The sequence below is a fragment of the Squalius cephalus genome (genome assembly GCF_949319135.1).
Source record: "Squalius cephalus genome assembly, chromosome: 4".
NCBI classification, from domain to species: Eukaryota; Metazoa; Chordata; class Actinopteri; order Cypriniformes; family Leuciscidae; genus Squalius; species Squalius cephalus.
The window spans coordinates 2831967-2857203 of NC_137125.1; the positions used below are offsets into that span (position 1 = coordinate 2831967).

Sequence of the window (25237 nt, forward strand, 5' to 3'; positions counted from 1 at the left end):
AACATATGGGAGAATTAGCAGAGTGCAGTGAACTCCAGATTCAATTTCTGATTCAATGTCCTATTTCAGTTGCAAAACTAATTATCTCTGATATTTCTACAAGGTTCCCTCTTACCTGCTGCATTATTAAAAGTTTCAATGTTTACATAAAAAAATGCCCCAAAGCAGTTACATTAATGTACTTTTTACTGAACATGAACACACTACAACAGAATAACACAACAAAGTTGAACTCTCCAGACTCTACAGTCTGAGAGTATTTAGTGACATTTCATTCAGATATCTCGACAGACAGAGAGACCCTTTTAAAATGACCATGCCAGTTTTTCCCTCGCCAAAATGTAGCCAAACTTCCTATAAAAGCTAGCATGACCCAATTGGTACCAGTGGATTCCTCAGATCTTGTAGTTTCATATGATACAGACAGAGATCCATTCTGAACTGTAGTAATATATGTTGTTGTATGGTATTAAAAAGGTTTTGTATTTAGAAATCTTAAATTTACCATAATGAACCCTGCAGGTAACCTGAAAATTATGTTTTATTATTTAAAAAAAAAAAAAGAAGTCAAAATGTTTATCACACTTTTATTCATTTAATCCGACAGACATTTCAGATGAAATTCTCCTGGTTCTTTAACCTCCTTTTGTAAATAGTGATAGAGGGTCCCAGACAGTTCAAGCCTAATTTAGCATTTGGAAAAACTTTGTGATGCATTTTTTTTTTTGGCCTTTAACGAAGCTTAAAACACTATCAAAAGTTAGCTTTGGCTGCTTCTCACTTGCCATGATTACTCTGCTACCAGCCTCTGTCACGTCCTGTGTGGAGCTTGTGAGCATGCAGTCGAGAAGGCAGTGTCGCTGTCAAATCTGTCCCTGGGAAAAGTAACGTTGCGCCGAAATGAAAAAGGAACTACATTTCATTAACAAATTTTCAGTAGTAGCGCATTACACTACTTTTTACCCGAAAAAGTAGTTTCACGAGTTCACATGTTAATGAAATCTGATGTAATATTATAATGCGTATTTGGCTTGCTGTCCGGGGGGAGGGCTCCGAGCTCGGAATTAGGCCCGACCCCAGAGTACTCCCCCCTATAAATGTATAGATCATGGGTATCTATGAGCAGACCCATCTGAATGTGAGGTGATGGGGTGGTGGCGGGATGCTGAGAAATTTGTCATGAGACAGGTGGTAAGGGAAGGCTTTATTTATACTGGCTTCTTCTTGTGCTGATTGGATGATTACCTGAACATGCTCCTCCCGAACTTTGTTACATAAAACTTAATTTGTTACTTTGTATCGCGTTACACCCAACACTGCTTTTACATGCCTTTATTTGTAGACTTATTCAATGAAAAGGGTTCTCAATTTGGTAGTGTGACTTTTACATTTTTAGTCAGAATTTGCGTTTTGAAGTATCTAAACTAAATGTATGACTTGGTTGACGTTGACCATTTGTAAGACCCTGTCTCTGTTGACCTCTTCCAGAACCAAGTCTCCGCTGCGTGTTGGACTTTTTAGGCAGAAAGCTGTTTTCCCATCAGGCACCGAGTCCTAGTTCACAGCCAACTGTTCACCAATTCCTCGCAAAGCACAATAGCACTTTTACAACTTTATAAAAGATTAAGTTATAATTACCTCATTCAAACTTCTTTTAAGGGAATTGTAGAGCCATTGTATAATGGATAATGGAGTACAAATCAAGGCTTCCCCACCTCTCTTGCTATTACACATGTTCTTACATCATAAAGTAAGCAAAAAGGAATCTAAACAGAAGACAGTCAGACTTGTTGCACTCTTGGTTATCATCAGGGCCAGACGGAATCTGCAGATGCAGAATTTCACAGATTTTCTGCAGATTTAGATTATTTTTTTAATTAAATGCAGAATGTTAACATATCTTCATCACAAGCAGAAACACAGTCCTCTAAATTCCTGCAAATTTTCCTTTTGCATCACTGCCCAAAAATCTGCAGATTGCGTTAGTGCCTGGTTATGATGTACCTTGTGTTCTAAACGTATGACTGGTGTTTACCAGCTGTTACTAGAGACAGTTCAAAGGTCAGAGAACCGACCACATGGCTCGTTTGTTTAACACAAGCTTCAGATACATATGAACAGATACAGGGGTTACTATAGTATCATCTCTCAGTACATGGTGCATGGAGAATGGGAGCAATGTTCTACACTTTTTAAAATATATAGAAGAATCACAAAGTGATAAAATAATGCAACACTTTAAGAGTGTAAAGAAAAAAAATACGATCTTCAAGAAAATTATAAAATGTAACACTTTAAAAGTGTAATAAATTAAAGAAAGATTGGTTTCAGGAATCAGGATTATATAATCATTCAGTAAACACACGTTAAGAGTGTGTACTATGAAAGTAATATCGGTTATTTAATTCAAGCAACATTATGATTAAAGCAAAAACTTAACACCGTAAAACACAACCCGTTCTCACTCCCATCTGGTAAAATACAGACCCTTGGTCAGGTGGCTTTTGACTCTAAAAGTCTCCTTTAGAGTCAGATTTAGATGTGGTTGGTTGGCACTTTTGGTGTCACTGTTTGGTGCTTTGGATCTGGACGTAGGTTTAACTGACAACAACAGGACACTTAGGTTTAGGTTAAGATGGTTGGTGGGGTTACAAAATGTACGTTTCAGGGACACGCGGGACAAGAACGGGACCTGAACCCCGGTCTCCTGGGGGAAAGTCCTGTATTGTTTGACCCATCCCCCCCAAAACCTGCATCCTTATGCAGCATTTGAGCTTTCCTACCACTCTCTAGAGTTGCTACCGCTGTCTCTCCTAACACTACGTCATCTCACGGCGCCGCTGAGCTGCTGCTCTGCCCGCTGCGTTCCAGACAGACGCTGTTAGTGTTGGGTATCTGACGGTGAGAGACGCTGTCTAAGGGTCTGTATTTTACTGGTTAGGAAACAGGCTGTAAAACAGTATTTAGGAAAAACATGATTACTTCTTTTCAGACAATGTATGTGTGGATCATGTCTGTCAAACTACTTCCAGGATACCCACAATGTCGGCACACGTATGTTTGTTTCTTATTATCAACATTATTGGCTTGATAATAGTTACCATTATTTTTTATTACCAATTGAATCTAAGCCCTACGGCCTAATGGGGGACATCGTCCTCAGAGCATCTTCATGTGGACACTCTGTCCCCCTCTGCTGTTATAATATAAATATAAGGTGACTATATTATTGTTGGGCAGATGAACTTGTAACGTTATAAGAATCATTATGATAGCTACACTGGCTAACTGTTGCAAATGAGTAGCTGTAAATCAGAAGGTAATCTAACGAGTCTGCTGCCAGCAGGACAGTAATGTGTCTCAGCTCCTGGAAAACAGAAGCCAGAGTATTAATCACAATTATTAAAGGTCCTGTATTATGCCCCTTTTCACAAGATGTAAAATAAGTCTCTGATGTCCCCAGAGTGTGTATGTGAAGTTTCAGCTCAAAATACCCAACAGATCATTTTTTACAGCATGTTTAAATTGTCATTTTTTGGGGCACAGAAAAACGCGCTGTTTTAGTATGTGCCCTTTAAATGCAAATGAGCTGCTGCTGGACGACACAGGGGGCGGAGCTTCACGAGCTCGCGCTCAGTCTCTCAGGACAATTTCATCTCACAGAATGATGATAATATCAGAAACTCTCAGTAACGGAGTTCATTTCGAGTCGGACAATAATGCCTACAGAGTCAGAGTGCTGTATAGAGATGAAACAGGTATGGTTTAGTAGTTTAATTACGGTTATTATAACGTATTTGTCATCTGCTTGTACGTATCCATTATGTATTAATAGCCTACAAGTCTGCTGTCTGAATGATGATCAAACATGTACTGATGAGTTTAATAAAGTTTATTGTGCATCACACAAAAGATGAAGCGTCAGTTTTACTTCAGAAAATCACCGTAAGAGCTGAGTAAACACAGTAAGTTATAAGAAGTGCGCAAGTAGCCAGTAGAGTTGAGGGAGCATTCCTGTGGGCGGAGGTTAGTCAAAAAACGGTTCTAGTGACATCACTAAAGAAGGAAGTAGAGGGGATTTAGTCCAAACGGGCCGTTCACTGTAGTCGACTTCTGTTAAATAAAATATCTCACTTGGCATTGAACTTTGAGCTTTATAATTTTACAGATATTATTTATACTCTAACAACAACATTACACACTAACTAAAGTTTGAAACATGGGATCACAAAGAACGGGACCTTTAAAGATATCTTATGAGTGGAATCTATCCCGGAGAACTCAAAACAGCCGCTCGCTCCTCCTCATCCTCCCGTTTACCTGACAAAACGACGCCGGACTTTCCATCTACTGACGGTGAGCTGTAAGATTGAAGTTTTAACTTATGACATCGTTAGACCTATTTCAGCTAGGGCAACCCTTAAAATGTTAAACGCATAAACTCTGACTTAAGTCAGAAACGTTCAAACTATTAACTTATTACATTAACACCGACTTGAATTGGTAGCAATTATAATTTTTTTTAAGTTATTTATATTTCTGTCCACCCTCTTTTGTATTTCACTGTGGATTTAGAAATATATGTCAATTCATAATAATTATAAAGTGAAAAACCGAAACAGACTCAGACCCAAACACCAGAAAAAAAACAGGACTTGTAGACGGCGAGGAGAGGCGTATTTATCCTATCGATCATTAATCAGAGTCATCGTCACAGTCAGAGCCAGGGTCAAGTTTAGCTTTCTTAGAGGGAATAGGGTCAGGGGACGAGTTGCGACGCTTTGGACTTGGGCAATCCTCAATTTGATCAATAAGACCTTTAAATAGTTCACTTGCCTGTTGATGTTCAAAGCACAGTGCCCCCCCCGGCCTTTCGTACTGACTGAGTGCTCTGTTTACATCAGCGATACAGATCAAATGATTATTATTATCTTTAGCTACACACCACTTGGAATGATCTTTACCAGCCTTCCACTTAACCTCCCATTTATCATTCTCTTTACCCAGATCAGCTTTTACAGATTTAATATTGATCACTTGATGTTGATTTTGTACACAGTAGGAACCTTCACGGCCAGTCTGGCAGCCCCAGGTCTGGACTCTCACATCAGTGTTGTATCTCTTTGCAATAGTGAGGTAAAGATCTCCATCTGCAACAACAACAACACATGAGTCATGGTACAGAAACTGTTCACATCCTGACAGTTCAATACTGACTGATGTTACTCAAAATACTGTAGCACACTGCACAACACGCTCAAGCAAACTAAACACACACTGTGTGACTTTACAATTTACTCTGTGTGACGTGGATGTTATACGACACTTCTGAGGTCTGTACTACGAAGCAGGATTTGGCGTTAGCGAGCTAACTTAAGGCTCAATCCAGGATTTTCTGTACTACGAAGGTGGATCAGTTATCGGGTTCAATCGGCGTGGTAACTCATGCTGAATGCCTAACCTGGTCGGGAGCAGGTTAAGTTGGAGATCAGAGATCAACCGGTGTTAAAGCCCCGCCTACTGACCAATCAATACTCGGTTGATAACGGCGTCACCGTTCTTTGAAGACCAGGCGGAGCTCGGTGCACTGAGCGAGGGAGAGAGGGGTGCGCATATAAAAGTTAAAACATTTAGAGACCGACAACCCCGTTAACATTCCCTGATAGGTATTTTTATGAAATGTATATATTTTAATGGGAGGGAATTACATCTCGGCTATTTGTCGGCATCTTGAGCCGTGTGGTGCCCATGCGCACATCGGTTTGAATTATGTTTTTATATTTTTTATTTGCTCTCACGATCGCTTCCACTGCCAGGGTTGCAACTGAAATAACAGGCTAAAGCAACGGCAGTTTATGGAAAGCACCAGTGTAATTATGGTCAGATCTTCTTCCTGACTGATGGGGAAGTGATATTAATAAGAGTAATTTACGCATCTACAGCGTTGGCAAATTTTTTTTTGCCAGCTTTCCTTCCTGTTTTAGGAAGCAGCGACTGTATTGTGTTTTCTCTGTAAAACCGTGTCTGTGTTCTTCATATTTATGTAGAATTATAGTTTGCTCTTCTTGTTTAAAATATGAGGCTCTGGTAGATGTTTGCGATTGGTCATGGTGCGCAAACACCGCCTCTTCTATGTGAACGCGTGCGTCTCTAGATTGGACAAACCTGGGTTGATTGAACTTGTTGATAACCACCTTCGTGACACTGGTTATCCGGGACCGCAGTTGTTAGGGTTAGTGAAGCCGGATTACTGAAAGTAATCCAGGCCATGTTGATCTTGCTTCGTAGTACAGGGGCCAGGTGCTGTTTACGTGTTTTAAATCCATAAATCCATAGACATGGTGAGAAAGCTCTGGCCCAAATCAATCAGTTGTCAGGATAGAAAACTAAATGTCTCGTCCCGTGCTTCTAACAAGCTAATGTCAGCTCGACTCCAGTAAGTAAGAGACAGTGGTCAACGTCAAGACAGATGTTTATATATGCAGCATTGAATTTATTTGCATTATGTTAAGGGAGGAGGAAGATAAACAACGTGAGCCCCTCAGTTTTCTACATCCTTTATGTCACACTTTTCCCTCAACATTCAGCAATGTGACCAACATGACATCATAACATACACGCCACTGTCTAAATTGGCGTGTCATACACTTCATGAGGTCAGTCTGATGTGACAATAAGCTAATCAATAAATCTGTTCCACTTCCATACTCAATGTTTAGAGTATTTAAGCTCTAATTGTTGAAATATATGAAAATGTTGAGTTTAAAACACTTTTAGTCACTGAGAACAACATTTAGTTACCAAATCTCTTTGAGTCCTTAAGTGTGTCCTGTCGAGGTTCTGAAAAACAAACCGTAGAATTGTCAGTTAGTGTCATCTTCTTCACACCTGAGGCAGGGTTCATTTGTATTTTGTGTTTACAGCCCATAATGTCCCTGACATGTACAGACAATGTCAGGGACATTATGGCATTATGTTAAACTACACTAGTAAACTTCTCTCAACCAGTTCACATAATATTTTATTTCCACAGTAAAAATGTCTCTTTTCTTTGTAACTTTGTCTTTACTAAATTAGGTAATGTGATTCAAACCATCATGCAGATATCTTACTTTTATACAGTCTTACTTATCTTACTTTTATCATACAGTTCTTTAGCAATGCTACGGAACGATGCTTCTCCTCCTGCTGATGTCAGCTCCTGGATTTTATCTCCTGGTGATCTTTTCTTCTTTGTAACATCTATAAGCTCTTTAAGGAAGCCTTCTGGAATTTGATGATCAAACGGGAAAGCTCTGATGTCCAGCAGGTGTTGACCTTCAAATAGTACAACAAGACAACATTAACATCCTATTCAAATCAACCACTAAGACCATAAATATGAATATTTAACTGAGAACATTACCTATCTTTTTGAACTCCTCGTACTTGAATGTTACACAGATAAATGTCTGAGCATTTTTAGTTCCGCTGGATGGCCAGAAATTATTATCTCTTTTGAAAGGGAACTTTGGTGTGCTGTGTAAGAGCCAGACTCCTGTGGTGGTTTTATCCATCATCACAACTCCTGAAACATTAACAGATAGACAGACAACTATTAGCTGATAGAGGAGGATTGTTTAATATCATAATATGTGATTTCCTGAATGTTTTAATACTTTAAATAAAAGATAAAATACTGAGCTTTGTTGCTGCTCTGTTATTTACTGTTTTTTTTTATCAGCATGAGCCACTCTGCTTTTGCGTCACTATGATCGGTTGTAAACACAGATTCTCATTCAAATGATTCAAAGACAGCTGAAAAAGCTGAAGGAATTCAATTCAATTTTATTTATAGTATCAAATCATAACATTATCTCGACACTTTACAGATTGAGTAGGTCTAGACCACACTCTATAATTTACAAAGACCCAACAATTCCAGTAAAAAGGAAGTGAACAAATAGGAGTCACAGATCATTCTGTTAGGCTATGGTTCTGACCCAGCAAACAGAGAAACAAACACGGACAAGGAGTATGATTAACAAAAAGTATTTTTAATGAATATTCAGTTCTTTGGGTGTCCAAGGAAAGCAAACGCAGGGTAGGTCGGCTCTGGGCTGGATAGAGGCTGAGGCAGGCAGGCAGAGGAATGTCCAAAACTGTCATACAGTAATCCAAACGAGATGGTTGGAGTGACGGAGTGGATTGAGCTGGCAGCAAGGCACACCGCGGCAGCAGGTCTCGCGGTGTAGGTCACACTGGTAGGTGCAACGATCTGGCGCCAAGGAGAGCCAAGCCCAGGAATATATACTGCAGGTTTGCTGAGTGGAATTGGAAGCAGCTGTGCAGGTAAGTATCAGTGGGATTGCCAGCAGCTGCGCAGAGAGGTAGACTCCCAGCCACGCCCCTTGACCTACTTCCAGGAGAGTAGGGTTGGGTATCGTTTGAATTTGAACGATTCCGATTCCGATTCCTTTTTTCGATTCCGGTTCCTAACGATTCTCGTTTCCGATTCTTTTAAGAGGCAGGGTCAAAAAAGTTTAGATCAATTTTAATTCTATGAACTTTTTACGAACTTTACTATGAATTTCTCACAGGGCTGTTTTCAACTACAATATAAATATCAAATCTATTTTAAATAAATTTTTTTAGGACATTTTAAATGAGCTAGCTAACCAACGGTCTTTCTGAAGGGAATAGTCTGACCTTCTCCATCAGTTGAAATATAAAAAAAATTGCATCACAATAAGTGTATTGTGATTGTCACTAGCATTTTAGTAACTAAACTGAATTTTATTAGGTTAAGTGACACGTTACAATGTTTACATGGTACAACTTCTGGTGAGCTACTCTTTTTTTATTATTTCAATTCAATTATTGTGATTTGATTTAATATTGACTACTTTGGATAAATATTAGGTACTCAAGATAGGCGTTAATTTAAAAAGTCTAATGCTGTAAACATACAGAGAGCCGTATCAGCTGGCAGTATTATTTAAGGTTAAAAATAACTCAAATTAAATATAATGCGTTATAAACGCATTATATAATAAATATGTAATATAGTAGGCCTACACATATAGCAAAATACTCTCTATAGCTCTTTTTTTCTTGCCTACTATGTGCTATAGCCCATATTATGTTCATTAAATGACTTTCCTGAGGTAAATATGACATAATTGTTCTCCAGCTATGTTATTGACCTCTTCACGCTGATAAAAAACACTGACTGATCGATATTATGAGGAATATACATTTCGGTAAGTTGTACTGTATCTTTCAACAGTGTTTGTGTTTTTTTTTACTATTAGCTAGAGATGATCGGTTCACGTGCGCTAGGGATCTGTCACGTCAAAACGGTATTTATTGTTTGATTTTCGTAATAAAATTGACAGAATCTGAGAGATTTTTTTTGTATAAAGTAACTGCTCTGTCTAGTCTGTCGGTCTCCGTGTTCTCTTTGCTTCGCGATTTTATTGTGCATGAGAAAATGGATGTGTGGCGTGAAAGCGTGTGAAAAGTGTTAATTGCGTGAGTCTCACGGTGAATGCGTGAGAGTTGGCAGCTCTGCATGTGTAAATGTGTTTTATGATTTTTTTTTTACGTTCGCCGGCATCGCGCACAGTTTTCAAATGGACGAGCAGAGGACGAGAGAATATGGTTGCAACTTGCAAGATACCGAACAATAAGAAAACGTTTTTAAGGTTTAACGTCAGGGTTGTTTGCTCTGAATAAATTTTATGAGACGCTGTGTGAGTTACAGTAATAAGGCAACTCACACAGCGTCTCATAAAATGTATCGGTTCGCAGTTAAGCATAACAATCCATAAACGTTTACACCTGCTAGTAATATACGCATTTACCATGCCGTGTGTACGTTACAGTTTACAAACTAATGTGGGGAAGTAGGCTACAGCTGTCAGTGTTCAGCGAGTTAACATTTGGCAGTTTGAAATCGATTAGGTAGTTACTTCAGTTCAGAATAGGGCTAGAAATTATCAAATTGGTAACTTAGACAGCGGTTTCTTCTTCCGGTCAGCGGACTGTGAATCGAAACTAGGAATCGAAATTTAAGATTTTGAACGATTCCGGGAAAATCGCAAAGCTAGTCCCGGTTCCAATCGATACTCGATACTCAATACCCAAGCCTACAGGAGAGTAGTCAAACACCCATACAAACACCCAACACACAGTGGGGACAAACACACATACACACACCACTGACACAGTGGGGACAAAACAAGGGGAGAGAGGCACACAGAACGGGGAGAACAGCTGCCCACATAACAGATTCAATTAGAGATAAAATTCATCACCTTTTGCCCTCAACTTCTAATGGCTCACCTCTAAACGCAGGAGTGCTAGAAAGAACGATAAGACCTGACATATACTTAGACTGCTTTTATCCTATAAACCTTCAACAATTAATGTTAAAGGTCTCTTAAGCTAAGCCATCTACCGGTCTCTTAGACCCCATCCAAACGAGGCTACTTAAAGAAGCACTACCCGTGGTTGACACTACATTACTAGATATGATCAATATGTCTTTATTAACAGGTTATGTACCGCAGTCATTTAAACCTATTCTGAAAAAAACCACCCTCGGTCCTAGCTAACTATAGACCTACAGTATATGTAACCTTCCATTTCTCTCTAAGATCCTTGAGAAGGTAGTCGCTAATCAATTATGTGACTTTCTACATAGGAATGGTCTATTTGAGGACTTTCAGTCAGGATTTAGAAAGCATCATAGCACAGAGACGGCACTGGTGAAAATGACTAACGACCTTCTAACTGCTGCTGACGAAGGACTTGCCTCCATACTTGTCTTATTAGATCTTAGTGCTGCATTCAACACTATTGACCATACCATCCTGTTGCAGAGACTGGAACATTTAGTTGGCATTAAAGGAATCACACTAAGCTGGTTTAAGTCCTATTTCTCTGACCAATCTCAATTTGTTAATGTTAACTGTATATCCTCCAGCTACGCTAAAGTTAGCCATGGTTTTCCACAAGGCTCACTGCTTGGACCAATTCTATTCTCCTTATATATGCTTCCTCTACGCAATATCATCAGGAAACACTCAATTAACTTTTACTGTTACGCAGACAGCCAATACTTCGCTAAACTTCAATCGTGCATTAAAGATATAAAATCCTGGATGACCTACAATTTTCTTATTATAAACTCAAACAAAACTGAAGTTATTGTGCTGGGCCCTAAACACCTCCGAACTTCATTATCTAAAGATATAGCTACCCTGGATGGTATTGCCCTGGCCTCCACCACTACTGTCACTACTGTTATTTTTGATCAGGATATATCCTTTAACGCCCACCTAAAACAAACCTCAAGAACAGCCTTTTTCCATCTTCATAATATTGCCAAAATTAGGAATATCCTGTCTCAAAACGATGCTGAAAAACTAGTCCATGCATTAGTTACTTCCAGGCTGGACTACTGTAATTCTCTATTATCAAAATGCGCAAATAAGTCCCTTAAGACTCTCCAGCTGATCCAGAATGCTGCAGCGCGTGATCTGACAAGAACTAAGAAAAGAGATCATATTTCTCCTGTATAAGCTTCTCTGCATTGGCTTCCTGTAAAATCCAGGATTGGATTTAAAATCCGTCCCCTGACCTAAAAAGCTCTAAATGGTCAAGCACCATCATATCTAGAAGAGCTCTTTGTACCTTATTGTCCCACTAGAGCACTATGCTCCCAGAATGCAGACTTAATTCTGGTACCTAGAGTCTCTAAAAGTAGAATGGGAGCCAGAGCCTTCAGCTACCAGGCTCCTCTCCTGTGGAACCAGATCCTAGTCCGGGTTCGGGGGGCAGACAGTGTCACCACATTTAAGAATAAACTTAAAACTCTCCTCTTTGATAAAGCTTATAGTTAGGGAGTGAGGAGTTGCAGCGTCCGCCTAACCGGCCCACCTGCTTCTCTTCATAGTCATCAGATGTATGTATCGTATAATCTATAATACAGTGAGAGTAGAGGGAGGCAGGCCAGTACAGCCCGATCCGGTTGGGGAGAGTTCTAGCCCAACCAGGCTTCTCTCCTTAACCTGCCTCTTAGTTATGCTGTTATAAATTCTAGATACATTCTAGACTGCCAGATGACACACTTAGCTGCTCTCTCATCTCTCTTTTCATTTGTTTCTTTTTGTGTGCATCCTTGTCCCAGAAATGCAGGGCAGTGGTGGCCTAGAGGTTATGCTGCGTTCTATTATTTATCCGTGTCGGAGTTCCGACTAGGAAGACAGACGTTGCCTAGCAACATGCACCAACACGCCCCCTTTCCTCGGATTTTGCCGCTCGGAAGTTTGGACAACCGTGAGGACCCCGAGCAAGAATTCCGATACGGAATCCAAGATGGCTGCGCCCTGTGTTACTTGTTTTCATTGTTTTTGTACCGCTTTGGTTGTTTAAATGACGTTGTTTAAATTTTAATCACTCGTCGTATTACTGCAATACCTTACTGCGTCCGTATCACTGCCTGTGGGTATGGGAATCGGTCTTGTTGTGAGTGCAATATTTAATGAAGACTCGTTTCAAACGGGTGTTACTAACGTGGCTAGCGTTGCTAACAGAAGGTAAACTATAAGCACATACTCATTTTGGAGCGCCTGGTACTCGACCAGTGCTACCATAGCAACAGCTTTCCGGGTGATGTCCATGTTTTTCTCCGACTCGGACGCACAAAACATACCAGAACGCTTGAAGTGTAGAAGTGACGTCAAATCCGAGGTCCGAGTCGGTTCGTTGACAATAATAGAACGCAGCATCAGAGGAGACCGGGAGGTCGTCGGTTCAATCCCCAGACCAACAGGATAAAATCTAGGTGGGGAAAGTGAAAGTGCTTGTCCCTCCCTCATTACCATCACTGAAGTGTCCTTGAGCAAGGCCCTTAACCTCAACCGCTCCAGTGGAGCTGCTCAGTGGCAGCAGAGTCAGACTGTGGTTGTACTGGGCAGCTTCCAGGTATGAATGTCTAACTGTGTGAATGGGATCAGGGCGTTCCTGCAAAAGAGAGGCTGCCTCTCAGGGAACCTCCCCAAAGTAAATAAAGGTTAAAAAAAAAAAAAAAAAATGGTTTACTAACCTGGGACTACTGAGCTCTCTCAGTGTAAAAATGCTTGTTACTACGCCACTGCTGAGTCCTTATGTTTCTTCTTCGCGTAGAATATTGCCTTGGATTAGGGTGGCACCAAGATCTGGGTCGCCGTGGACCTGCTACACCCTGCTACGTGCTGCGATTCCCTGAAATGTCCGGCTGCGTCCTGCTGCGTCCACTGCATCCACCCATGCTCTGCTCCACTACATCCCGTAACGCCTTGCTGTGCCGTGCTATGACATGAACTACTACGACTACCATTGTAGTCACTGAGGTTTCTTCCTAAAAGGGAGTTTTTCCTCGCCACTGTCGCAACAGCCACTGCTAATGCTTGCAAAATTATACAGTGTGGTCTAGACCTACTCTATCTGTAAAGTGTCTCGAGATAACTCTTGTTATGATTTGATACTATAAATAAAATTGAATTGAATAAATACGATAACAGAGATGTGATGTCATTACATACAAGAAGTATGACATCACACTGAGCAGACTCTGTCCTCTGGGATGAAAACCTGATGGAGGCTCAGAGAGATGTTTCCTGTGAGAGTGATGCTTTCTCTACTCACCTTTACTGTGACCATACGTAGAGCCAACATTAGGGACAGCACCCGTTTCATCTGGAGGTGGTTGATCGCTGTAAGAGATGAATCCAAAGTCTGCCGGCTATAAATGATGCAGAATGAAGAAAAGAAACATTATGATTTATTTTTAAATTATTGGGATGTCTAAAGAGGGGAACAGAAAAGTACCAAATCTACCGCTGCCAATCAAATACAACAATAAAACACGCTTTCTGGACACATTCTTGTTAAGACATGTTTAGGTCTGTAGGCTATGGTTAAACTGTAACAGAGAGGTGCAATCGATCACAAAACTCACGGTACGGATTGGATCCATTTTTGGATCAGCACAAAACAAGGGGGAACAATTTAATAACAATAACTATTAACAATAATACTTATTTCACCAGGAAAGTGCTGTTGAGTGACAAAATCAGATGAGAAAAGGGTATTTTTAAATAACTTTGAATGCACTACGAGATTTACCAGTTTCAAGTGAACGCACCATTTAGTCATGCCTGTTTTGTTTTACCAACGACAGCTGCAGACGGTTGTGTGTCCTGGTGTTAGAATCCTCTCCAGTGAAATACAGTCTCACTTTACACCGTTTATCTGTCAGCATTTAAACCGTGTTTAATCCAGTTACTAGCTAACGCTAGGCTAACGTTACCTGCTGCCAAGTGTAACGTTAGTGTTAACCAGTGTGACATGCAGCGAGCAGCAGAGAGCAGACCAGGCATTTAAGTGTCCGAGAAATGCGGCACTGAAATCTGCGTTGCTATACCGTCTGGTAGATACCGATGGTTTAGGCCCCGGGGCCGTAGTAGCACCTGATTTTAACCGTTAAGGTGAACAGAAAATTGCGTTGCGTGTATATTTTCACGGCAACCCTCCCTGGAGATTTCTCAGTCTACTTTGAATAACATTGACAGTAAAAATAGATTTCAGACTTGTTATGGTTAAATCTTTTTAATTGATGTGCGGTTCACATGCATTCTGAGCACTGAACTAGCACTGAACCCCCCAGGAGTGTAACAACAGGACTGTTATCTCTCGCTTTCAAAATCTTTTTTTGTGTGAAATGAAGCTGCCTTCAAGTGCAGTCGGACAAGTTGGTTGCCACTGTCACTGAAGTTCGAAGCTCAGAAAATCGTTTTCCCTATTATAATTAGTACCAGGGTTCTCAAGTTTTATCAAAAGCTTGGAGTGAGATCACATGCGGTTGGGGGAGGAGCCCTAATGGAGCCCCGCCCCCACCTGTCCCCGCCCCCAAATATACCCATTGTTCATAATTAACCAGCACAAACTGAAATTATAACAATTGGTATATCTGATAAATGACAGAGCAATTCATCACATCAAATATACTCTTTAATGTTATATTTCAAAATTACAAATAAGTTATACAAAAATTACAAAAATATAACAAATTGCTCCAAACGGTTTGGAAAAACAAATCTTTTTGCATTTTGAATGTGTCTAGTTGAAATGGTAACTTATAATGATTTATTGTGTGGTGGGACATTGTGAACAAATTAGGCCTACATATTAGAGTATTATTAATGTGTGTGTGTGTGTGTGTGTGTGTGTGTGTGTGTACACAAGAGTACACACTCCAGCTTATGAAATGTGTTTTGTGTTGTAAGTGTTTGAAAAATACAAATGCAATGGCAATGATTATGTTTTGACAGGATATAAAATATTACCCAGAGCACTCTGCTTTAATACATGTAGCCTTAATGTAACTAGAAAGACTATTAATGCAGTATAATATATAATTTAAAATAAAATAAATAAATTTACATGTATTTAAAATAAAATTAAGAAATACATCTTAATTCCTTCCCATACCCACTAAAATGTCCTTAAGTTTCAAATAACGTAAGCTAGCCAAACTGAGCCAAAGCTTCTGGTCTGGTTGCAAAGTAGTTGAAGAGTTTTTGACTGCATCAATAATAATAATAATGTATACGATGGGCTATATAATGTTCTAGCCTAAAAATGTTAGACAAGCTTTCTTCCAACTTACCTTCTCCATCACGACGTGTGTTCGGCTGTTCGCGCGATGTTGTTGGTTACCTAGTAACGAACGTACGGTGGCCGAGAATGTTCCGTGTGTTCGCGGAACTTCGCGCATCTGGCCGAGATATATGCTGGCGGCGGGAAACTTCACTTTGTGTGCCCGCGCATCTTATACAACGTTAGATATAAAGCTTGCAGTACAACTTGGTTGGCATTGCCTTTTCAGCGTGAGAAATACACGGTGTGGCGTGTGAGCGTGTGAACTGGTTGAATTGCGTGTGTCTCACGGCCAATGCGTGAGACTTGAGAACCCTGAGTACAGACCATAATATTTTCAACAATCTGTGGGCACACACACTGTTCCCAGCCTGTGGAAAGATCTATTATTACACCTATTCCAAAAAAATCATGTCCAATGGATGATAACGACTATAGACCAATAGCGTTAACATCTGTTGTAATGAAATGTTTGGAAAAAATCTTAGTTCCCCTGCTTAGAGCCGATACTGACCCCCTGCAGGATCCTTTACAGTTCGCGTACAGGTACAGGAAAGGCACAGATGATGCGGTTAACAGTATTACGCATTTGATTTTAAAACATCTAGAGCAGGGATTCCCAAAGTGTGGTACGCGCACCCCCAGGGGTATGCGAGCTACCACCAGGGGGTGCGCGAGAGGAAAAATGTAATGGCGGTCTGTTTTTTTAAGTGGGATTTTTCCATACAATAAAAAACATGAACAGTAAACATTTCCTTTGTAAATTCCTTTTCCTTTTATTTTAAATAAAAAAACTATAATTTATTAGTTTTTGATAAAACAAATACATATGAAATGCACAACGACACACCTAAAGTCGCTCACGCACATGACCTACAAGCAAACTCTACACACACGAGGCCTGCGAAACTCCCCGCGCACAAACTCTCCACGCACATACTTATATAAAACGCGAGCACACACACAAACTCGCGCACATACACATACTCAATGTGTCCCGAGCACACACACACACAAACTCTCCGCGCACATACTCATATGAGACGCGAGCACACACACACACAATATCATAAAGATGTGGAAAAGTCGATCAAAACTAAGTATGGCTACATTTCTCCAGACTCGATGCCAACAGCGCGCGATGCAGTATTTGCGGTAAGATAATTGCTGCAAAGACCACGACGAATACGAATTATTTGCCACGACAAATATGATGAAGCCCTTGACAGTGCACATAGTAAACATAAAAAGAGCAGAAAGTGGCTCCGTCTTCGACTGGTAAATGAAGTTCTTTTGAAAATTTTATACATCAAAGAATCATGAAAAAAATTATAGTTTCCAAAATATTAAGCTGTTTTCATATTTCTGAAGGGTCATGTGACACTGAAGTAATGATTTTGAAAATTCATCTTTGACATCACATGAATAAATTACATTTTGAAACATATTCAAATAAGATTTAAAATTGTAATACTATTTCACAATATTACAAGTTTTACTGTATTTTTTGGATCAAACAAATTCAGCTTTGGTGAGCTCTTTATATATATATATATATATATATATAATAAAAAATATTGTTCAAAATATTGATGTTTATTTTATGTTTTAGCCTATGCTCTTTGTTACTTATGTTGTGGATCGTGTGTAGGCTAATTTTATTGTCGCACTTGAAAAGTATCAGATTGATCCTCGTTTTTATTTATTTTATCTATTTCGGAGCCTATTCTCTTTAATGTTGTGGATCGTTTGTAACTTCATTGCAATTTAATTCAATGTACTACTGTCATTCTAATTTCCATAACCGTTGTGTTATGATGATGATGCTAGCTCCACGGTCATTTAATATTGCTGCAATGTTTCTTTTACGCGGTACAAATAACCGTGCTTTCTACTGAGCCTGTGTCTGTCACTCGATCGTCCTCTTAAAAGTGGAAGCTTGTGCGTAGCTTTGTTGCATTATATTGAAACTTTGTTGATGTTGATGTTGTTATTGTCATGCGTGTAGATTTTAGTTCTGCTTTTAACACGGTTCAACCTTCTGATTCAGAAGATGAGTCAGTTGAATGTTAACCCTTTTTTGATTAAATGGTACCACTCCTTTTTAACCAGCCGTACTCAGGTTGTAAGGGTCAATAATACCCTATTAGATTCTAAATTAACACACATAGGTGCTCCGCAGGGTTGTGTGAGTTCACCTGTTCTTTTCACAATCTATACTAATGACTGCGTGAGTCTACATGCTGGAAATTACATTTTTAAATTTTCAGACGACACAGCCATTTTGAGCCTACTGTACAAAGATTCTGATCCATCTCCCTATCATTTTGAGATAAAGAACTTTGAACATTGGTGCGATGCCAACAAATTGATTTTAAATGTTAAAAAAACAGAAGAAATAGTGTTTGACCCCAGAGCAGTCGGCGCCCACAGTCCTGTTGTTATCCATGATACTCAAATTAAACAGGTGTGTTCATATAAGTATCTTGGCATCCATATTAATAACACGTTTACATGGCAGGTGCATGTTGACAACTTATGTACTAAACTCCAACAAAGACTTTACTTTCTGAGGAGACTCAGGCTGTATGGTGTTAGCAAAAAAATGATGACGGTATTTTACCAGGCTGTTCTGGAGAGCCTAATCAGGTATGGGATCCAAGCATGGTATGGTAACCTCTCTGTACAGTTAAAAAACAGACTTTCCTATATTATCAAAACTGCCATGAAAATTGTGGAGTGGAAAGACTTTCCATCGCTTCAAACACTATACGAGCAGTCTGTGTATCGAGGGGCACACAGAATACTGGCGGATCCCTCCCACATTCTTTATCCTGAGTATGTTCTTCTTCCTTCGGGCAGAAGGTATAGAGTGCCCAAATGTCGACTTAACCGATTTAAATACTCTTTTGTGCCTGCCTCCATTAGAATCCTGAATGACAATACAAGTTCAAAGACTTGATCGTTTCTGGTTAGCACTGATTATTTTATTTTATACTGTTTTTTATTTACTAGTTTGTGTGATTTAAAATTGCAGCATACACACTGTGCCCAAGACAAATTTCCCTAAGGGGACAATAAAGTATATTGTATTGTATTGTATTGTAATATCTATCCATCAGTTTGAGTCATGGTTTCATTTTTTATCAAAATAGAAACAGAGCTGCAGTTTAAACATGAGTCTCACCATGTCTTTGGTTAGTTTAAAAATGGGCTTCAGGGTGTTTGCCAGGACACCGTTAGGATTGTCGATGAGCTTTTTGTGATCTGTAGAGGTCTGCTTCTTCTTCCCTATTGAATCAATGTAAATATATTCTAAACCATTAGTGTAGATCTCTTGCAGTCTGGGTGCCTTGTACATGATGTACCTGATGATAAGTAGAGAAGAGAAACATCAATGTGCAGAGAGGACAGAGACTAATAATAATAATAATAATAATCATTTAAATATCTAAAAGTTTGTTAGAGAGTTTGCTTTTATCTTGAGCCTTTGTTTGTCTTGTGTACCACGCAGTAGCATTGGTGCAGATAAAGCAAAGTTACAGCAGCAGCGTTTGAAGGCTTTAGTGACGTGAGGACACCTTGTCCTATGCTGCACAGACGGTCAAACCTCTTAAAGGAACACGCCGACTTATTGGGAATTTAGCTTATTCACCGTAACCCCCAGAGTAAGACAAGTCCATACATACCCTTCTCATCTCAGTGCGTGCTGTAATGCTGTCTGACGGCTCCAGCGGCATCAGCCCATCACAGAACAGGCAGGTGAATGGTTCCAGTAATCCTACTGCTCCCAATAAGTGACAAAATAACACCAACATGTTCCTATTTATATGTTGTGATTTGTAGAGTCACAGCGTGTACAAAAAACACCGTAACATGAGGCACAGCCATCTTCTAACCGTAAACAAACTGGGAACTATATTCTCAGGCGGAAGAATATAGTACTTGGGCGGAGTGATATGCTCGCAGCAAGCCTGTCTGAGAATATAGTTCCCGGTTTGTTTACTGTTAGAAGATGGCTGTGCCTCATGTTACGGTGTTTTTTGTACACGCTGTGACTCTACAAATCACAACATGTAAATAGGAACATGTTGGTGTTATTTTGTCACTTTTGTCACAATTCGGAGCAGTAGGCTAGTTGGAACCAGTTACCTGCAGGATCTGCGCTAGGCTAAGCTAATGCTGGAGCCATCAGACAGTGTTACAGCACGCACTGAGATGAGAAGGGTATGTATGGACTAGTCTAACTCTGGGGGTTACTGTGAATAAGATAAAGTCCCAATAAGTCGGCGTGTTCCTTTAAGGACAGTTCTTTTTCTAACTTCATGCGGTGTTTCACTGTCACTGACAGCACGTCTGTCCGCGAAAGACAGGTCGAACTGTGCTAGGGCCGCGCCCCCTCATATAATCACCATGAAGAAACTATACTAAGCTCCCTCAGCGCTTCTCGGCTATCTTGGTTGGTTATCTGCTAAACAATTCACAGACGGACCGTTAAGTACTACGTCACCGATCGTAGTTCCCTATCCAGTCTGGACTTGCTGAGCAAGTACTTCGCAAGAAGTTTTAACTTGTGGTTGCACAGTTTGAAAGCAGTGTCCGCGTCAAGGTGAACTGCTCTTCTGTCTAGCTAGTCGGTATTTGTTTATCAGTTGCTTAGCTGTGTAACTTCTTTAACGTCTATGTATGAGGGAGTGCCCTGACAGTACCTAGGTAAGGACTACTAGCCAGTCAGAAGCAGAGTATGAGGGCCCTGACAGTACCTAGGTAAGGACTACTAGTCAGTCAGAAGCAGAGTATGAGGTCGTGCCATGCTAGCAGCTAGGCGAGCATTATAACGTGTGTTATAAAGTGACCCGCGTTTGTCTCTGAAGTAAAGGCTGGACTACAATAGAGCTGTTTGGAGCAGTTGGTGAACAGGGTTTTCTGTTGGAGAAACGCAGGCCAGGTTTAGAAAAAAGTTCTTTGATGTTCAAGAAATTTGGTGGGAACATCTTTAAGAACATAAACCTTTTCAAGAAGTCAGCCATACTGATTCATCAGCCTATACGAGTAAAGAACTGACAGATCCTGTGGGTAAAACCAAATCCAAAAAAATTACAGCTCTTGCGAAAGGTGGCAACTAACTGCAGACCTGTCAGCATCGTAGAAGACTCTTGTCTTAAAGAAGTACTACGGTTGGCAATCTGACCCATGTCATTGCCGTCGAGGGGGCCAGCAGCCCCATGCACACACAGCCAGTACTCCACGGAGAAAACAGCCACACTGGAACTGCTGCTGTGCTGCAAAAGCTGTCTCATTAACCGGTGATCACTGGACGTCAGTGAGTAATTAAAATGATTTAGGAGTTACTAAACACTATACGGATTCTGGTAACGGTAGGGATTTTTAGTTTTTTTGTTGGGTACTTGGAGGAATTGTGCAATAATGACAGATTCACACATTTTTCTTTTGTTTACAGTAATAAATATTAAACAAATGCAAATCTTAAGTCAAGTTCATAAAGTAACTTTCTTTGCATTCATTTGATTCCCAATCAAGATACACTGGTAAGAATTGCTTTCCATTGTTAATATGTACTTAAAAACAGTTCTGAAATGCAAAATAATAACATTTTAATCATGTGATAAAATGCGATTAATAACTATAGAAATTCAGCGATTAATCGTGATTAAAAAAAATATCGTTTGACAGCCTATATATATATATATATATATATATATATATATATATATATATATATATATATATATATATATATATATATATATACACACACACACAGTACATACGTATATATTATCATTTTTTAACGGTAGTAAACTTCTAACCCTGTATAGATGTGATATCATTGCTAGCATTGGCCTGGCTCAGGTTAAACTCTTTGTAAAACATGAAGAAATACAGACAAAGAATTAATCTATAGTTGTTGAGTGTTGTCTCACCAGTCCACTGGTTCATCCTTTTCGTTTCTGCATCTCACTTCTCTGACTTGTCCATCAGCGCTCCAGCAGAGCAGACAGATCGTCAGGAAAATCCTCCACATAACTCCCTAAAACACACAATTACAGCAACAGTTACACCTCCACATTCACTGATCGTCAGGAAAATCCTCCACATAACTCCCTAAAACACACAATTACAGCAACAGTTACACCTCCACATTCACTGATCGTCAGGAAAATCCTCCACATAACTCCCTAAAACACACAATTACAGCAACAGTTACACCTCCACATTCACTGACCATCAGGAAAATCCTCCACATAACTCCCTAAAACACACAATTACAGCAACAGTTACACCGCCACATTCACTGACCATCAGGAAAATCCTCCACATAACTCCCTAAAACACACAATTACAGCAACAGTTACACCTCCACATTCACTGACCATCAGGAAAATCCTCCACATAACTCCCTAAAACACACAATTACAGCAACAGTTACACCACCACATTCACTGACCATCAGGAAAATCCTCCACATAACTCCCTAAAACACACAATTACAGCAACAGTTACACCTCCACATTCACTGACCGTCAGGAAAATCCTCCACATAACTCCCTAAAACACACAATTACAGCAACAGTTACACCACCACATTCACTGACCATCAGGAAAATCCTCCACATAACTCCCTAAAACACACAATTACAGCAACAGTTACACCTCCACATTCACTGACCGTCAGGAAAATCCTCCACATAACTCCCTAAAACACACAATTACAGCAACAGTTACACCTCCACATTCACTGACCATCAGGAAAATCCTCCACATAACTCCCTAAAACACACAATTACAGCAACAGTTACACCACCACATTCACTGACCATCAGGAAAATCCTCCACATAACTCCCTAAAACACACAATTACAGCAACAGTTACACCTCCACATTCACTGACCATCAGGAAAATCCTCCACATAACTCCCTAAAACACACAATTACAGCAACAGTTACACCTCCACATTCACTGACCATCAGGAAAATCCTCCACATAACTCCCTAAAACACACAATTACAGCAACAGTTACACCTCCACATTCACTGACCGTCAGGAAAATCCTCCACATAACTCCCTAAAACACACAATTACAGCAACAGTTACACCTCCACATTCACTGACCATCAGGAAAATCCTCCACATAACTCCCTAAAACACACAATTACAGCAACAGTTACACCTCCACATTCACTGACCATCAGGAAAATCCTCCACATAACTCCCTAAAACACACAATTACAGCAACAGTTACACCTCCACATTCACTGACCGTCAGGAAAATCCTCCACATAACTCCCTAAAACACACAATTACAGCAACAGTTACACCTCCACATTCACTGACCATCAGGAAAATCCTCCACATAACTCCCTAAAACACACAATTACAGCAACAGTTACACCGCCACATTCACTGACCATCAGGAAAATCCTCCACATAACTCCCTAAAACACACAATTACAGCAACAGTTACACCTCCACATTCACTGACCATCAGGAAAATCCTCCACATAACTCCCTAAAACACACAATTACAGCAACAGTTACACCTCCACATTCACTGACCATCAGGAAAATCCTCCACATAACTCCCTAAAACACACAATTACAGCAACAGTTACACCACCACATTCACTGACCATCAGGAAAATCCTCCACATAACTCCCTAAAACACACAATTACAGCAACAGTTACACCTCCACATTCACTGACCGTCAGGAAAATCCTCCACATAACTCCCTAAAACACACAATTACAGCAACAGTTACACCACCACATTCACTGACCATCAGGAAAATCCTCCACATAACTCCCTAAAACACACAATTACAGCAACAGTTACACCTCCACATTCACTGACCGTCAGGAAAATCCTCCACATAACTCCCTAAAACACACAATTACAGCAACAGTTACACCTCCACATTCACTGACCATCAGGAAAATCCTCCACATAACTCCCTAAAACACACAATTACAGCAACAGTTACACCACCACATTCACTGACCATCAGGAAAATCCTCCACATAACTCCCTAAAACACACAATTACAGCAACAGTTACACCTCCACATTCACTGACCATCAGGAAAATCCTCCACATAACTCCCTAAAACACACAATTACAGCAACAGTTACACCTCCACATTCACTGACCATCAGGAAAATCCTCCACATAACTCCCTAAAACACACAATTACAGCAACAGTTACACCTCCACATTCACTGACCGTCAGGAAAATCCTCCACATAACTCCCTAAAACACACAATTACAGCAACAGTTACACCTCCACATTCACTGACCATCAGGAAAATCCTCCACATAACTCCCTAAAACACACAATTACAGCAACAGTTACACCACCACATTCACTGACCATCAGGAAAATCCTCCACATAACTCCTAACCCAGAGATTGGCATGGGGTACTTTCCATAAAATCATCTCTCAATGCAAATCAAACCAGCTATTAGGCTAACTGAAATAAAACCATGCCAATCTCTAGGTATGGTGAAGGCTATGTGATGATGTGGGGCTATTTTAATTCCAAAGGCCAAGGGAACTTTATCAGGATGCATAGTATCCTGGATCCATGAAGTAACTGGCCTTTAAAAATAAAAATCTGCCTGCCTCTATGGGAATTTAACATAGGGGTGTCCAAACTTATGCACCCTGTATTTTAAGGAAGAACATTTATTTATTTACGATACATTATTCATTCACAAAGAAAACTGGTGTCCTTAAAGGTTGGACTTTTCCTATTTTTTTTTAATTAAGGCATTAAGTTCAGTTTCCAAAAGATGATTTTTTATTCCTTTTTAGTCAACTTTAGTATGGGTGTCTAAACATATGCATAGCACTGTAAGTTAACATCATTTCATACATTTATTTTGTAACTATTTTAAGTGTAACCATAACATATTTTGTCATTGAACATTTTCAATTATAACTAATGTGCTAACTAGTTTTTATTTGGTATTGACTTTGAAGTGCTACATATTGCAACACAATATCGTCGCTATCTATAGCAACGCTCTCCCACAAATATTAAGCTATTGTAACTGCACTTATTTCTGTCGTTGGTATAAGTGGCAGTGGGTGGTTAAAGACAAGAAATGTGCAGTTTTCTACCATCTTGCCAATAACTTTTCTTTAGTCATTCGGCAGTTCTTGCAGACTGAACCACTGCAGGAATTCCACCCTTACAAAAATACATCTAAAAACTGAAAGATGATTCATGGTCACTTTACTAAATCACAAAAAAACACAGATATAGTCCTTTTTAAAGATGACAAATGTTCAGTTTTAATTACCGGATTCTGAGTAAAAACATTGACGCAATCTAAGAAACAGTTCTTAATTTAAATTCAGCTCTTTTCATTTCAGTGTTCTTACCTGTGTTGTTGGTCTGTGATGCAGAGGAGGCAGAGAGCAGTTTATATATCTGCAGAGGGGGAGGAGGACGCTCTGCGGTCACATGGTTTGGAAATTACAGTAAGTAAACTCCCTTTACTTCTTGTTAAACTCACACCCT

At 39.8% G+C, this 25237-nt stretch overlaps 1 protein-coding gene across 1 annotated transcript; it reads right to left on the reverse strand.

Moving 5' to 3' along the window:
• Positions 1-578: 578 nt before the first annotated feature.
• LOC307157280 (deoxyribonuclease-2-beta-like) lies at positions 579-25110 on the reverse strand. Its single transcript, XM_079869158.1, has 8 exons — positions 25099-25110; positions 21633-21739; positions 18875-19055; positions 13675-13771; positions 7406-7567; positions 7138-7317; positions 6802-6840; positions 579-5150 (listed from the first exon to the last, which is right to left on the reverse strand). The coding sequence occupies exons 2-8, from the start codon at positions 21731-21733 to the stop codon at positions 4696-4698; spliced, it is 1215 nt and encodes a 404-aa protein (XP_079725284.1). The 5' UTR covers positions 21734-21739; positions 25099-25110; the 3' UTR covers positions 579-4695.
• Between the last annotated feature and the right edge of the window lie 127 nt (positions 25111-25237).

Bases quoted from the DNA above. Each gene is read 5' to 3' on its own strand.
- LOC307157280 (XM_079869158.1), bottom strand. From the start codon at position 21,733: ATGTGGAGGATTTTCCTGACGATCTGTCTGCTCTGCTGGAGCGCTGAT. The intron at 6,841-7,137 runs GTAAGATAAGTA...TTTGTTTTTCAG, and splicing joins TAAAGAACTGTATGATAAAA to AACCTCGACAGGACACACTT. The intron at 5,151-6,801 runs GTAACTAAATGT...TTGTTGTTGCAG, and splicing joins TAAGGACTCAAAGAGATTTG to ATGGAGATCTTTACCTCACT.